The 16,895-nt window shown below is 38.3% G+C and overlaps 1 protein-coding gene across 6 annotated transcripts in view; it reads right to left on the bottom strand.

Annotated features, from left to right (window-relative positions):
* st18 (ST18 C2H2C-type zinc finger transcription factor) overlaps nt 1-16,895 on the bottom strand; it is a 42,114-nt gene that overhangs the window by 21,222 nt on the left and 3,997 nt on the right. For 3 of the 6 annotated variants that reach the window (XM_044219981.1, XM_044219979.1, XM_044219980.1), the window contains exon 3: nt 886-1,001. In XM_044219981.1, the coding sequence (XP_044075916.1) occupies nt 886-1,001 (116 nt within the window). Of the gene's footprint in view, nt 1-885; nt 1,002-7,059; nt 7,326-11,267; nt 11,563-16,895 lie in introns of those variants that run through there. The other 3 variants (XM_044219982.1, XM_044219983.1, XM_044219984.1) reach the window with 3 other exon arrangements.

Genomic DNA, 16,895 nt, shown 5'->3' with positions numbered 1-16,895 from the left:
TGTTTTTCAGTGATTTTGTTCAGTTTTTCAGTTTCTTACCTTAAAATAATATCATGTTGTATCTCAGTAAGTGCTAAAACAATGAGTGTGTCCATCTAAATTTTGTTTCCTCAGCTATCTGTGCCTGTTCTCTGGCTTAACATTTTGTGTAGCTGCCAACTAAATACAAAATGTTTTGTAAAGAAACAATTGGGATTGTTGTAAGATCATTTTTCCAAAAGTCAGTGGCCGCTAAGCACAATGTTTAAGGTTGATAGCAGTGTTTTAGCATGTTTTACTACAAAACATGTTCACTCTACATCACTGCTAAGCATTTTCCAGAGCATAGGTTCTTATATCTTACTGTATGTTAATGTAGTTTCCAGCCCTCTAGGCCGGCATTTTCCATTCATTTCTTTATAGTTTATATATAGAAATTCACACTTGAAACTTAGTTGAGAAGAGTAACTGATCACAGTGAACATTATGCTGCTTTAATGTTTATCAAACACATGTATGGTCCTTTAGACCTAAAGACTTTGTAACAGATCTCTCTAAACTTTCTATTATGGTTTCAAAGGAAGTTTTATCAGGTACAAATCCAGCTGAGACAACCTGACAACTAAAGGCAACCATCACTTTAGAAAAAGCAGACTCAGCAACACCTTTTAAAGAGTATATTATCTGCCAGCCACCCACAGCTCTGCATAAGTAAAAAACAATCTCAGTTTGTGATCACTGTGGTCAAAGGAGCAGTGACACTCCACCACTTAGCATGCTACTTATCCACAACACTGTTACACAATCATTTATCCCCGGAGACTTTTTGTCCCTAACAAAAGTTATTTTCACTTTGTATGTAGTATTTAAGCCCTATCTGTGCCCCATCTGTGCCAGATTATTTACCTTTGATTGTAGTTTTCCGAGCGCTCTGTAGGATAAGATGCCAGATCCGCACTGTCCACCCTGATTGATGCTTTCACACTTGTTATCTCTCAGGAGGTGATCATGTAATTCATTATCTAGAACAGAAAAAACACCAGACACGTATATAAAAATCTGTAACTTATATACTTTTTTACCGTGTCGGAAATCAATTATATGTCTCTAAACCATCTTTCAGAACGTTTTCATTATTGCATTTTCATAATCTAGAGACATGGATGTGAACATGTAGTCAGAAAAAAGAGCATATTAATACCTCACATGGAATAAGGAACATGATGCAAATTGATTGCTTGACAAAGATCAAATTGCTTGCTTCTAATTAATACAAAACATCCAAGAGGGAAAACAAGGATGAACACAATGAGTACATTAAGCCTCTTCACTTCACAGATCTTATTATGGAATTATTTATTTCTGTTAGCTTTGAAAAAAAACAAAAAAACCAACATCTTCTTAATTATAGCTCATAGAGCGCTTCCCCAGAAAAACAAAACTGGGGGGGGGGTTATTCACTCAGTTTCATTAGCATATGAAAAAAAGACTCACTACTATTTGAGCTGGTTCGTCATCTGCTGAATCATATTTATGCACCCCCAATCCCCCCACCCCACCCCTCATGCACAGACATACACACACCCCAAGTCCAACACAAATAATGCTTCTCAGAGGACTGTTTCCCTGCGTCTAGGGCAGATTTCTCAGGGGGGAAGGAGGCAGCCTGATGCTTAGGGTCTATGAGATTTTCTATGTGTTAATCTGGCTGCTAGCTGTCCTTGAGCCCAGCCCATTCCCCCCTAACCCCATCTGCTAGCATTCCCACCACAGAGGAGAGAATGGGCTGCGACTGGGGGTAGAAAAAGAGAGAGACCTTCCCAGTCCAGCAATCATGAATAACCATTGCCTCGCACCATTATCAGAAAAGGCTGGATCCAAGCTGAGATGGTGGAGAGGAAATATCTGTAAAACACCCCGACGCTCCTGACATTACTCTAACCACACTCTCGCATTTTGTTGTAAGTGATGCTATTATGATTATTTTCATATAATGCCTTATTAATACCGTGCAGCTGCTGTGGATATTCATCACTGACCTTGAGTCTTTGTGTCCCCTTGTTCCCAGCTTATCCATGCACTTGGGATGCTCTCATGTAATTAACACAGACATTATTGTGATGGAGTAAAAAAAAACTCAGTGGTACTGTGCTGATACCTCATCTTGAAACCAATAAAGCAGGCCAGAGTAGCAAAGTAAGATTCTGGAGACCATAAAATTAATTACATTATTTACATTTCCTTTAGATAGGGGGTACAGGCGAGATGATAGAGGCAAATGAGATTACACAAAATAAGATTTCAAAATGTCAGTGCTGCACACTCAACCAACCAACTGTTATGATTAGATTACTCTTTTAATATAATTACTGTCTAAGGCTGTGTGTGGAAACAATGCATACATAAAAAAAAAACAGGAGCCGCGTCTTAACTGATTCCCATCCTTTCCTCCACAAGCCTTTTTCTCTTAACCTTTCTTCAACAGTATCATTTTGAATTATAGGGAACGGATGGGTGCTCTGTGCAAGGTCACTGTCTGGTGTGTACACCCCCCCCCTTGTTTTTGTTTCCTCTTCCAGAAGCACACTGAGTGAAGGGTTAAAACTGGAATGGATTTAATTATGGAATGAATGGAATTATAATGCGCCTGCAGCAAGTTTTCCTCCTTATTTATTAAAGCAGCTGATGGGCCAGGTTTGATGAGCCACTTCTGGCATAATTGAGTCATCACACAAAGAGGGTTCCTCGCATTCAGAGTGGTTTTATCAGCAGCAAACAGACCTGATTACTGGCAATTACACTCTGATCTAGGGGAAGGAGAAAAAAAGGGTAAATGTGCGAGGTAACTTCTGTGTTTATAGTTTACCCCGGGAATAATTTTCACATTAATTTTACATGCTAAGTGTTTTCTGTTTATGTATAATAAAGAGCAAACGGCAGGAGATAGCACCTTTTACTTTCATATTTCCTTGTAATGAATGTCTGAGGATATAGCGAACTGATCACAATTTATGTTTACCCTATAGGAGGTTTGAGGTGTGCAGAGAATCAGCTAAACATAAAGCCAGTCTAGTTGAAGCAAAAGGTGAGCTGGCAGGAATATACCTGCTTGGAAAGTGCTCACACCTATTCTGTAGAAAGCAGGTAAAATTGTATACAGAAAGCAGGCAATTGCTTTTTGCCATTTTTCATTGAGATGCAAATTGATTCGTGGTGAGTAAATTAAACTCTGCTCAGATTAAAATCAACTTCTGTTCATAGAGTATTTAGATAAACAACTTTTCTTTTTTGTCTTTTTTGAGAGGTGGCCAGGGAGCCATCAGAAGCCCTGTGCCTAAATACCAGCTGGACATTAGAATAATAGCTGATATATTTTAGGAGGGGGGAGGGGACAAAAGAGGTCTAGGATGTCTAATTTATGTCTAAAACGTGGCCTAAAATCTTTTGTTTTTATTTCAAGCTGTTTAATTATTGGTTACCTACATAGTAAAACTGACAGGTAATCAACATTTAACTGCACTGGAAAATTTGCTGTGTTTAAAAGAAAATAAAATATTTAGGGACATGAGATACTGAACAGTCTTTTATAAATGTACTCCCTTGAATGCTTTAAATATTAAGATGAGTTTATTTAGTATAATCAAAATTTCAGCGAAAGAAAAATATCAGGTTTTTACATGTGCTATGTCTGTATATGCCCCTTCAAATAACAGGGAAAAAATACTGTATCTGAAAGAGAATTATTCTGCCGGCACTTTATGAGCATTCCTCCGCCTGATAGAGGTTTCTGGATTCATGCAGACACAGTCAAAAATCTTGAAGTCAACTGCGATTTCAGATATAACAGCCTCACAGCTACCCTGACGGCCAAGCAAAGTGTTTGTGCCTTTTGCCAAAGAGTACTTTTATAGAGGAGCGTATTGGCATCTTATCACTTCTCCAAGACAGAGATGCTTCAATAAAAGAACACAGCTCACAGAATTCTTAACAGACAATTAGGAGGCTGGCTAGCCGCTATCGCTTCAATGATTTGTTATGATGGCATAACTACAGGGGAAACTTGTTATTGGATGGAGTTAGCAAGCGTCCCATAAAAGAGTCAGATGGTGACACCTTTGCCGAGGTGATTTATGAATCTTGTAATCGCTTTCCAAAGTCATCCCAAAGCCTTCCCTCTAAATTGAGTTCATCTGGAGCCGGACCACACAGAGGCACCAAGTCCAGATTGTTTCTTCTGACATCAAAGAGCCAATTTCTGTTTTTGACCAAATTTCTGGTGCTTTTAGTTCCCTTATCGTATGAAAGGGGCCTAGATGATATGCTATTTTATTTGTGAATTTCAATCCAATTAAGAACACCAAAATATTGAGACAAATAAAATTTGTATCTTCTTGCACTACATTATGAATCAATAGCATAATAAATGGAGTGGCAGACAATTCATCCATTGGCAAGTCTCCAGTCTGCCAAACCACTCTCATGTTAGTTTGAATCTTTGAATTCTGTCATGAACATGGTTTTTCAAACCTGTCTAATTTGGGGACAGGTGTTTAGGGAAAAAGAAGTTCCAGCCCTGGTGTAACAATGAGCAGAGTAATCCTGCTCATTGTTCCTGCCCAAGGAGGCCCTTTCATGGAGGAGGTTGCATGAATGCTACCAGGTGGTCTGCAATTTGGAGAAACGTAGTAACCGTTCCAGCTAATCCCCTATCACAAAAGGCAGGTCTCCAGTGCTACGGGGCTCTCCGGGGCAAAGGGAAAAGTTTACCTCGAACACACAGTGTCTGAAAGGAGTCAGGGACTCGAGCAGTGATTCCTAATCAGATTGCGCTGAAGTGAACAGCTCGCATGGCAGCTGTAGTTTTCCCAGGGTTAATTACCTTTCACTGCTCTCTCTAAATGAGTCAGCTGTTCCTGTCATTAAACAACTCCACTCTATCTCTGCTCCTCTGTCCTCCACACACATGTGCACACGGGTGCGCACGTTGACACACACACACACACACACACACACACACACACACACACACACACACACACACACACACACACACTAACCAATATAGAGACGCACCTTTGTTTATCTTCCAGAATTGTACTGGGTATGGTGATAAACCAAAGACTATTAAAACATTAATTATTTGAATATTATAGCAACTTTGATTACTTTACTAATCACTCAGAGGCCATTGAAATATAGGTTGCTGTCCTTTGTATTTATGCTACTGATATTTATGCAGATAGAAGGCAGTATTCCCAATACACCTCCCCTACCCTGTTGAAGCAAAATAATACCAATCTGTCAAGGTCTTATTCTAAACAGCCCCTTTAGTACTAATTGAGAATATATAGGAAGCAGACATGTTCACATATGTGCACACACAAACACAGGCATACATACATACGCACAAACCCGCGGATACACATACATGCGCATGTACACAAACAGAGTCCAGCTCTGATATAGTTGTGCTGTCATCAATTCTGAACAATCTGTCTGCTTACTGAGCTCAGTGGCTTAGGATGTTGGGGGAGTTTTAAGTGATTTTTGCCACTGTATGGTAAAATCCCTTGGCCACCTGGATTACAAACTCTAGTCCTTTAACTCATGCCAGTATAAATCCGTGTTAACTCGGATTTACCTCTGGCATATGAATTCTCAATCTGCGTAAGCTTTGTTTGGAATGAGTCGAACATAAGTATTTCATGCAGTAAGGATGCCCAATGGTGAATTCCTATTTCTGTGAAACACACACTGGTAGATAGTTCAGGGCTAAATCAGTTATCAGAATAACTAGAAAAGCCTTAAGCAGTGTTTTATTACACTCAAGAGGTGAGGCCCGTATAGCCGTTCACAACCAGGTGGAAGTGTGCAGTGCTGCACTGTGAAATCCATGTAACCATGGTGACAGATATAAACTCAGAGCTGTATGCTGTGGTCAAGAGTTTAATCAGATTCCTTAGACCAAGATTTTGCTTTGCTTATTGTCAGACAAACATTATTTGCTCAGTTGTTCAAACACAAGCCCTGGTCTGCTACCAAAGCGATCATGATAAAATAAAATACGACGTGAGCAGCCTGGAGGATCTAAATTAAGTATTATCCAATATCCATACAATATCTCTCACTCACACATACGCACACACTTCTGGGCTAGCAGAGTTAAGCCAGACTATTTTGTACTTAAAAGGTTAGCAGGGCTGTTTTGTGAGTTTGATCCATGCTTGCCAAATCAGCAGATGGGCCATGAATATGATTATATGCATCAATAAAAGGAGTAATCTTTAACAAAATGTAAATTTGACTTAAGTCCAGGGCTTAATATACGCGATGGACTTTAACCCACTTTCCAGCCTGACAGTGGAGCATGATAAGCTAATGCACTTAGATTTTTTGTATTACAGCAATCATTAATGATGCTCCAGTGCTACTATTCAGAGATCAAAAGATGAGTCAGAGGGAAGATATCTGCACAGTGTTCAAAATGTGCATGTGTCGAAACAACATCAATATTCACTTTTGAGTGAGTATCTAAACAGTTCAGCAATCGATACAAACTGAGTCTGGGTGCTTAACAAGACCCTGTGCTGTCATGCCTTTCTCTATTATGTATTTCAGTGCTTTTTATATAAATCCTTGGACAACACTGAGTCAAGCTTTACTCAAGGATCAACAACAATAAACACACCTCTGAGTAACCTGCACCATTAACAAATACAGGCACAGACACAAAAAATAAACCTTTATACTTTTGTGGATAAAAACTAAGTTATAGCTCCAATACAAACTGAAATAAAGTTCAAGTACAAGGCAAGAAAGTGGCTTACAGAAAGAAATGGAGAGAAAAGTTTTAGCAGCGATTCAGAAGTTAAGAATGGTCAAGTAAGATGTAGTGATCTTATCCTGAATCACATAAAACAGCATCACTGTTATTGACCCTTCCATGAAGCTACTTATCTGAGCCTGAGGCTTACACAGCATAGCACATCCTTACACAGACAAACAGAATCACTTGTCTCCTACATCTAAATGCACTCATGTTAACATGTCCGACAGGGCAGAATCACGAGCTCGACTTACCATGCCCCTTTTAGCCTTTGTTTTGCATCTCATAGTGACGTTGGGGAGGAGACGGAGCAGAAGGATACCGAGGTGGGGTACAGGGTAGTCCAGAGTCTCGCTGCTGAGAGAGTGTGTTTGGTTGGTGTATGTGTGTGTGTGTGTGTGTGTGTGCAGGGACACTGTGATATTCACCCGAAACGCTAAGCTTTTTTTCTTTTTTTTGTAGCCTTTGTGTCATTCACTTAACAACCAATCTCATTAGCTGCTGAGCTACAATGGGCTGAATTATTTTCTGTGTAAATAAACCACATGGTGATCCTCAAGGTAAGACCTCTGAAGGTCTTTTTAATCACATAAAAGATAGATTCACCCCAGAAAAAAAAAATCAATGACTACTGGAAATACAGGCTGCTTGCTCCCAAAAAGAATTGAATAAGACAGTCATTTAAAGTGATTTCAATTGAGAAATTAGATTTATATTCCTCAGGGTCTATAGTGCAGAGAGTGTAAATGTATACTTATGTATGTATGTGTATATAACATATGTAATGGGTAATATGAGAAAAGATGGATGGATGGATGTTCAGAAGTGCTGCTTATATGATTTTGGAGGTAAATTATATAACGATAGGTAATAAACACACAGGTTGTTTCAAAATCATGTACATGTTTAGTTTTTTAGCAAATCTCTTGCTGCAGTGTTTGTTGGTGCAGAACCATGAATCCATGTAAAATGTAACTATTGTAAGTACTTGAAGTCATGACAGCTGTCTATAAGCATCAGGGACATGTCTATTGGCCAACTTGACCCTTGTCAGGAAACAAAACAAATACAAAAAGAGAATACTGCAGCCTGGGACTGCCGAGCCGGGTCACTGGAGATTTTCCAGACAAACGCCGCACAGGGGAGGGGAGGGGAGGAAGAATAAAAAGGACAGGCTCAGAATCTCATTTTAACAGACCGCACACAATCTGGGCTCCCACAGAACTATCTCTGCCTGACCGCTTTCTATTTATCCCTTATCAGTGTTTACCAACCGCTAGTTTTCTTTCATTCACACTGTGAGGCAGTTCTCTTACTATCAGTCAACAGCTGACACCGTGGAACAGCCTCAAAGGCAAGAGGAAGGGATCAAAACTAAACCAAAGCTGTTTAAACAATACAACAGAGGAAATAAATTCATAAATCCTAATTCTTCCCAACCCACAAGGGTATAAGCAGATCCTTTATAGTTAGGCCAACAAACAAAACCACAGCCAATGAGGTACATTACAATCAAGGTAAATTCTGAAATATATTTTTAAAAACAGAAAGGCGGAAAAAAATCCCATGTAATATTAATTGGGAACATTTCATAGTCTTGCCCTGTCAAACAAATATAGGTATTCACTAAAAGGGTTTTTCTGTTTTGTTGTATTATCTTTTTAGGAAAACCCCACCTCATTCATTCTTGTTAACATTTTTAGATCATTTTGCTGTAATGTAGGACCAAGCAAGAAAATCTAATTGCTATTATACACAACTAACATTTTATTAAGATTTTCAAAATGTTATAATGATCATTAAATGCTTAGTTTTAGAGTGTCTGGTTAGGATCAGCCCACTTCTAAAGGAACAACCAGGAAAAAAATATTAAAATTACAGTGTAAGCTTATATAATTTATATAATCAGGATTACTGTTATCTAGAATTCTACAGACCACATTATATATTATAATATTTAATTTACTATAGGCTGAACTATAATTTATGCAATATTACTAATAAAATTTTAAAGTTATATATATTGCCATTGTGACACATTCCTGAAAATATATGGATTATTCATTTACACAAGACCAATTTTAAATAATATTAGAGGTTACATGGAAAGACTATTTAAAATATAACATGTTACTGGAAACTAAAGAGAAAAATGAATTTGAAAGGTATATATCTCACTGTTGCTTTACATTTTTTCTAGTAGGACACACAAACAGCACTGTTTTTCTGTAATACTGTTCAAAAGTTAAGTAATTAATTACATTTATCCTTTCACCAGCTGCTCAACAGCAGATGGATCATTTCTGAGACCTTGTTGAATTAAATCCACATAATTCATTTTCCTGGATTAACTAACTGAAGTTTGACTAGGGTAAAAAACAGGTAACACAATATGTATCAGACTGATGACTGAGCTTTTTCGTGCGATTTTGTCGTTTACATTGTGTGCACCCGACGGCAATTGACTTACAATTAAAACAAGGTATTAGAAATCAACAGATCCCAAAGCCTGAATAACTGTATATTTCTATTTCTTTGCAAAATTGATGGAAATAGACAAAAACAATTTTTTTCCATCATAGAAGTTTAGTGTGTATTGCAACTATGTGAATAACTTTGTGAATCCAGTTTTGTTGGGCAGCAAGTACCATGGACAGTTCCTGGAGGCAAACAGAGGTTACATTTATGTGTTGTGTAGCAACTAACATCCTGCTTTGAAGTGGAGGGTGGGGAGCAAAGAGGTATAATGCCTCTTACTTATCACTGCTTTACCACACATTCCTGGAATATAGCCTGTGCTGCTTTTGTAATTAAAACAAAGAGAAGAGGTGTAACTTTATTACCTTGCTTGCAGGTCCTGTCTTCATATGTTATCGTCTTTAAATAACTTGCCAAACTTTTCAAAGGATTATCAAGATGTGACTCTGTTACACAATGCTGTGTTATCTAATGTCTTTTGTTGCTCTTTTCTTGTTTGTTGAGAGATGCGAGCTTACTGAAATAAGCATATGGAGTTATGATTAAATGGATGCTAACAGGCAGAATGACAACCGGCATTACAATTAATTTCATCACTGAAAATTTTCTAAATTTTCCACTGAATTTCTCCAAACCTAAAAATGATTTAACACCTCAAACACAGACTATAATGTCTCTGAAAGGCATGGGAATAGATATGACTGGCAGATATAGCAGATGTTGTTAGTTTACATAAATATATTTGGCTCTAGGCTATATTGTTTATTTTCAAAAGAATAAAGAATAAAATCTAAAAAGACATTGAAGTTAAAATAATATTAGGACTGTAAATTCATCCACTAAGGTAGACCATTGTTTAACAGAGATCAACCTAAAGTTGGGTCATCAAGCAGATTCTGAGCCATTAGTGTGCTGCAAGTTACTAGTAAATGATGAACTTTTCTAACCAGCATCCATCCTCCTAAATCAATAGTTGCTCTGGAGACTGTCGAGTGCTTTGGCCCCTCTGAACTTGTTCAAAGCTAAGACTCGCTTATAACACAAAACTTGTAGACTGTTACTATCACACTATATTCAGCATTAGCATATAGATTTTAAACTTTGCCACAGTTACAATGCAAATAATTACAGAAATTCAGAACAGAATATAATGCTTTGGACCTGCAAAATCTAAGACTTGCCCACAAAGTATAACACAAAAGCTGATTTGTAGACAATTTTACTGTCACACTACATTTGACATTAGCATATATTTATCAAACAAAGACTTACAATGGAAAGTACAGAAAGCTGCAACAGGATGCAATAAAATACTTCACTGACTGTTCAAATATGTTATTGGAACACAGAGTCAATGTTTAAGTGCATTAGGCTCAGTGGTTTTGTATGTACAGCTGTCACTGTCAAAGCCACAGGCAACCTGACAATGCTTTGTCTCTGCACACAATATGAACATGTGTTCTTCTAAGACAAGCTTATACTCCACACAAATGCTGCGAATTTAATCTAGGTAGACAGTATCTCATGCTATCTGGATGATCAAAAATAGGTCATGCCTCTCAAAAAACAGTTTGAGCCATTTAATCTCCTCTCAAACTGTCTGAAACCTGGACAGAAGCTGCACTCGCTTTCCAGCAAAGATTTTAAGAACACTGATTTGTATCAAGCAAACAATGTGCATCACCAGTGCAATATTTCCTAAATGCTCCCTGACACAGTTCAAAACAATTGCCAACATAATTCTATTTCACATAATCTCGTAAAATCCACAAAACACAAGTTTAGCTGCTGAGTAAATCTCAGTGTAAATCTAAGTAAGTTTCTAACACTTGCACATTTCAGCTCCTGTTTTGTATTTCAAATGACAGCATCTAACAGCTTGAGCTAAAAGGCTTGTCTATCACAAATGCAATACAGAGTATCAGTGATGATAAATGCTGACCGAACTGACAGTATATTAAATAAAAAGAACTTTGACACCAACCTAGTGCTGTGATCCAAAAAGTTTGATTTTCTCCCAGTCTCTTGATAGCTGAGCTGGTGCTGTGGCTTTGAAAGGTAGTCCCCAGGAATATGACATACTGTGCCTTTGACAGCCTCGAGATAAGCACCTGCGTTCGGGTCCCTTTTTACGTCACACCTCCCCATTCACAGCCCTTCAACATGATGCACATTTGCACATCAACAGCCACCAACCCCCCTCCTCGCTCTACTCCCACATCCGCAAAACACACAAACAGGCACACAAGAAGGCAGATGCGCGCACTAGCCTCTACTCATGCGCGCGTACACTCGCATACAGACACATGCACAGACACCACAGATTTGTGTGCGCTTAGTGAAGATGCAACATACATGCAGGCAAACACACACATTTACACACATACACACTCACAGGTGATTTAATCCTTTTTTTAACTCCTTCAACAAGCCTTATTCATATATCGATCCTTATTCTATGTGTTAAAAAAAACTACTTTCACTTGCTTTGTCATAAGACCGGGGCATATGCCCTCCCAAGCTCCTCATACATCACTCATCATGCAAATGAGAGGGAATGTCACTCCTCAGCAGCAGATGGCCAGGGATGATAACAATGGCTCAACAGACCAGTTTCGATGTCTGCGACTTTATCGCTACGGCAACAACAAAAATAGATGATATGAAATCCTTGTCTGTTAATTTGATTTTCCCCCTTTTTAATGTTTGTACCTGTCAGTCTGTTTAATTTCTCCTGGACCATTTGAATGTAAAAGCTTTGTCCGAGGTTTTCTGTCACCAGAAGTCTGCCTATCAGTAAAAGGCAGAGACCTGGAAATGATTTTTGGTGACTACGGAAGGCTGCTGCCTAGCAGTTATTCAAGTAATTAGGTGTAATTCCTCCCTGTAGGCCATGTTAGCCTCCTGAGTTAGTTCATGCATTCGACAGGCCTGGATAGAGACAGGGAAGAATAAAAGAAAAAAGGGGCCCTGAGAAATCACAAATGCAGCCCCCCCCCCAGCCAAAGTGATGTCACCCTGCGTCCTGCTGACTCCTGTTCATACAAGCCCCCATAGCAGAGAGTAAACAGTGGAAGCGTTTAGCAAACAGGGCCAGATTACAATGACAAAGGCAACCACACTTCTGGGTGGAGCCTGGGGCGAGAGGGGCAAAAGAGGGGGGTGGGATGGTGTGGCTCAGGATTTAAAATAAGTGATACCCATAAGGGCCCCCCCCTCAAGATCCAAGCGTAGCCCTTCCCCAGCTGATGGTAAGGGCCACCCAAACATGCTTTTCTGTCGGTGATGCCCCCCCTCTGTCCCCGGGGACTGACGTGTGAACACAATATGTAATAATAATGTATTTTCAGTTCTTTTTTCTGTGATTTGTGCATTTGGTTATGCAAGGCTGGGGACTTGAGGATGGAGAATATCATTACTTAAGGTTTGGCAGTTGATCATCACCTTGTTTAATGCCTCATTTGAAAGTCTAATTTCTAACTGTCTTCAAGAGCCAATTCATGGTACACTGTGAAAGAGACATACAAAGAGAGTAGACCTGCTCTGTTTTCCCCTCTTTTCACCATTTGTGCCGGATATTCATACAAACATATGAAAGTAAAGAATCATCTACGGTATCAAATCATCTTATCAAATAACATGTTCTTTGTTTGCTGATGCAGACAGTCTCGCTGTGAGGACACAACAAGCTTGTTTTAGGGATGATTATTTCATGTCCTGAGCTAGACATCAGTATTGCTGGGAGAAAACACAAAAAGAATCAACTCATGTAAAGCAATCTTGGCAAATTGTGAGAGAGCAACATATTGACGACTACACTGCACCACCATTACAAAATGTAACATTTTCTTTTGGCCCTAACATCTGTTCAAATCTAAAAAAAAAAGAGACCTCATTCAGAGCAGGCATAGAACATAAACTACTGTTTTGTCAAGCTATTTCATCAACTGAAAATGTGGGCATAACTAGAGAGAGCTGATGGAGAAATGAAAGAGGAGTGGGTTGGACAAAATTACATGTCAAACAAGGGTTCACATTTAAAAAGTCCTGCTCATATTTGTAGAAAGTGTTTGATTGCATTTAGAAGGGTATTACAATGGGTCACATCTGTGTCTAAAAGCTTTTTGCATTCTGCTGCAAATTATGTAAGCAAAGTGAAGGGTCACAGCACCCTGTTGTTTTGAACACTATACCTTCCTACTGTGAAACCTACACAAATATGTTTAACTGAATTCTTCTAATGCACTGCAGATCAAAATGTCAGCAGTATAACTTCAGCAAACCCTCTCACTCAACACCCCGCCCCGTAATTTCAACAAAGCAACGCGACTAATTTCGCATGGCAGCCCATATATCCAAACAACAATACATATTCACACTGTGCCACTGAATATGATAGATGTGCAAAAATCTATATTAAACTGTGGTTAATTTCAGCTATAACGCTTTAAGCCTGGTCTAAAATGACACAAATGCTTCTTCTTGGTGGTACTGAACCCTCATTGTGCAACCACTTGATGCCGCTTGTTCATCACAGAAAGTCACATAAAAGGACTGAATTAAAATTTTAAAAATGTATTTGCATATGCAAATACAAGGAACCAAACATAAGTACATGTTGTTGATATGGCTCCAGGATGTAGAACTATCTTTATGTTAATGTCAGCAGACATGGAATATTCTTTTGAAAATACAGTACATTTTTCATGGGGATCATTATCTACACTGCATGTCACTGTGTCTCAGTTAAAAGAAATGATTAGATTACTTCCCAGCAATCCCCTTTGGGGCAATTTGTGTGTGTGACCGTGGGCAACCTTACAATATGTTTATTCAATGTCCTTTGAAGACACTTCAATAACATTTCAAATGTTTTATGGACAAATATAGGATGTTTTCTATCTCTGCCTTGAACTGATGTCTTTGGAACTAGGGCTCTGTTATATTTGAGTTTGTTGTCCAAATTCACTAAATCTTCCTCTCATGAGGTATAACATACTCAGGTAGTCCTCAAAAACTAATAAAATGACTAAGTAGCCAAAAATACAGTTTTACTAGATGTGACAGGTGACCAAACATGGACTTTTGTGGTGTAAAAATCACAATTAAGGAATGGAAATAAAAGTCTACTTGCAATTCCTAAATCCACGTGGTTCCAGAAAAATTATTGATTAAAAATGCGACTAACTGGCCAAAGATCCAGTTTTGCAAGGTGGGACAGGTGACCAAACTTCAACTTTTGTGGTGTAAAAACCACAATTAAGGCTGTACATTGCATGCATGGAAATAAAAGTTCACTGGTAATTCCTAAAACCACTTGGATCCAGAAAAATTGATTAACATGGTTAAATTTCGTAATTATCTATTTAACTGCATGTTTAAATTATCCACCTCATCAGTAACAACTAAAAGCATCAGTAATTAGTGGTCACTACTGGTTCCTTACATGTACTGCCCTCAAATGAGAGCATCTGATCGCTTACATCTAAGAAATCAATGCATGACTGGTCAGTTAATGTGTGGCTTTTGTGGTCCATAGGCTGTGGACTCATTGTGTTGTGTCATTGAGAGGTTAGGTCCAGATCTGGGCGTCTCTGGGGGTCCCTGCCCATCTTTTCTACTCAGGCGAGCAGACAATGAAGCAGACACGCCTATAAATGGCCAGATAGAAGCTTGGATGTTCAGCCAAAAACGAGCATCTAAACAATGGTAACAGGTGTGTATAATACGTGCTTTGATAATGACCTTGGTGTCCGTAATAGTATGTCTAGACACAACTAACAGGAGGCATTTCTGTCTGGTCTCAGAAGTCCTGTGGGTGCTCAATTGCAAGATCCTAAGGAGCAGATATTGGTTGGTAAAAGAACAACGTGTTAGATGATGTAACATAGAGATTTTTTTTTTACTGTGACACTGGAAGAATGAGAAGCATCAGAAGGGTCTGCTCCTCACCAGGATTTTTTTTTCTGTCTTTAAAATATTTGTAGGGTAGTTTGCATAATAAGCTAAAATCATCTTGAGTATTCAGAGATATGCACTTGAATAAATAGAAAAAAACTCCATAAATGCGGATGGCTTGCCATTTTTGATTGCGCCAGATACAGGAAGCTTGCTGACATGAACTAAAATGCAAATGCCCTTTGAGCAAAACAAAGAAATTGATTATGAAGTTTCTTCAGCACAAGTAGCTGGCTTTGAGTGATTAATGGGGGTGGGTCATTGATTTCCTTTTGTTTAGATCTTGGTTAACTTTCTGGAGACACAATTATAATTTGTTTCCAAACAATAAATCCAATCTAGCTTGAGCAAATTAAATTTCCCTATGGCCTCTTCTGCGTCATTTTACATCTGAAATGGATTGTTATCAAAAGGCATTGCATGTAAATGTCTGCTTTTTCTGTTTATATTTGTTACATTTCTGATTAGATATTGTTTTTCTCAGTATATTGGAAGGTGAGCACCCCCTATTATAAAGATTAGAAAGAGCTGTTTACAGAGATCTGCATGACTTTTCAGCCACAGTTCCAAGGGTTAATCTTCCAATTCTCACTTCAATAGCTGTATGTCACACACATCAACATTTCTGATGAGCCATCTATCTACAGTATATGAGAAACACTGTCTGAAACACGCCGAAATATTGTGTATTTATTAAATGAGCACATATTGTATCTCTACATTAGCCCTGCTAAAGGTTGGTGAAATGTTTTTCAGTTATCACAGCACAATGTACTTTATATTTCTGTATATTTGCAAGTCACACTGCAGTGTTACAGACTACTTTATTGAAAGGCTTTTGCCATATTCTTCAGCTTTACAACTTTGAAAACTTCCACAGATCCAGACATTTATACTTCCTGATTTCTCGCATCATCTCTCCAAGATAGTGATAATACGATTTCTGTGTTTTTCGCTGTTGAGAAACAAACTGGATTATGAACAGATCACTACATAAACAGCTTTCTAAAAGGAGGCAGCTATTTTAAAAAAGGCTGAAGAAATGCAAAGAGGGATTTAAATTTTAATTTGAATTTATTCCAGCAAGTGAAAGGTTCTTTTGAGAGGGGATTTCAGCAAAGATGATGGTATTTAAAAGTGATAAACAAGCATCTAAACCTCCAGTGGAAAACAGTCATTTTGCTTCTTTCTAGTGTAGGGGAGGAATTGGACTTGCTATGGTCACATCCAAAAAATAAGAATAAGTAATAGTAGTAATTAAAATGTAAATAAGTGAGATCCATGGAGATAATTCAACTGATTTCTGTCATAAATTGTGTAATTAACATTTTGTCTTGACACACCTTGTGACTCTGGATGTATAGCTATATGTCCTCAGGTGCAAATTCATGTTCTCTGTGTACTTGGCATAGCGTACTTTATACTGTATATGGATGCTTAAAAAAATCTTTCACACTTATCACATGCAATTTAAATCCTGTGCCTCAACACTGGAGAGGAACATCAGACTAAGTTCAAAATTAAATGCCTTACAAATTAGGACTTGTGTTAATTAAGGGCTGTTGTTGTGCAGTTTGAGACAGTATCTGGAAAATCTAGTGATGCACTCTGGGCATTCACATGTCACATTTATGTGACAAAGGTTGACTAACCA

Source organism: Siniperca chuatsi, linkage group LG13 (genome assembly GCF_020085105.1).
Source record: "Siniperca chuatsi isolate FFG_IHB_CAS linkage group LG13, ASM2008510v1, whole genome shotgun sequence".
NCBI lineage: Eukaryota > Metazoa > Chordata > Actinopteri > Centrarchiformes > Sinipercidae > Siniperca > Siniperca chuatsi.
The sequence above is the reverse complement of the archived record's forward strand: the minus strand, read 5'-3'. Positions and strand labels throughout refer to the sequence as shown.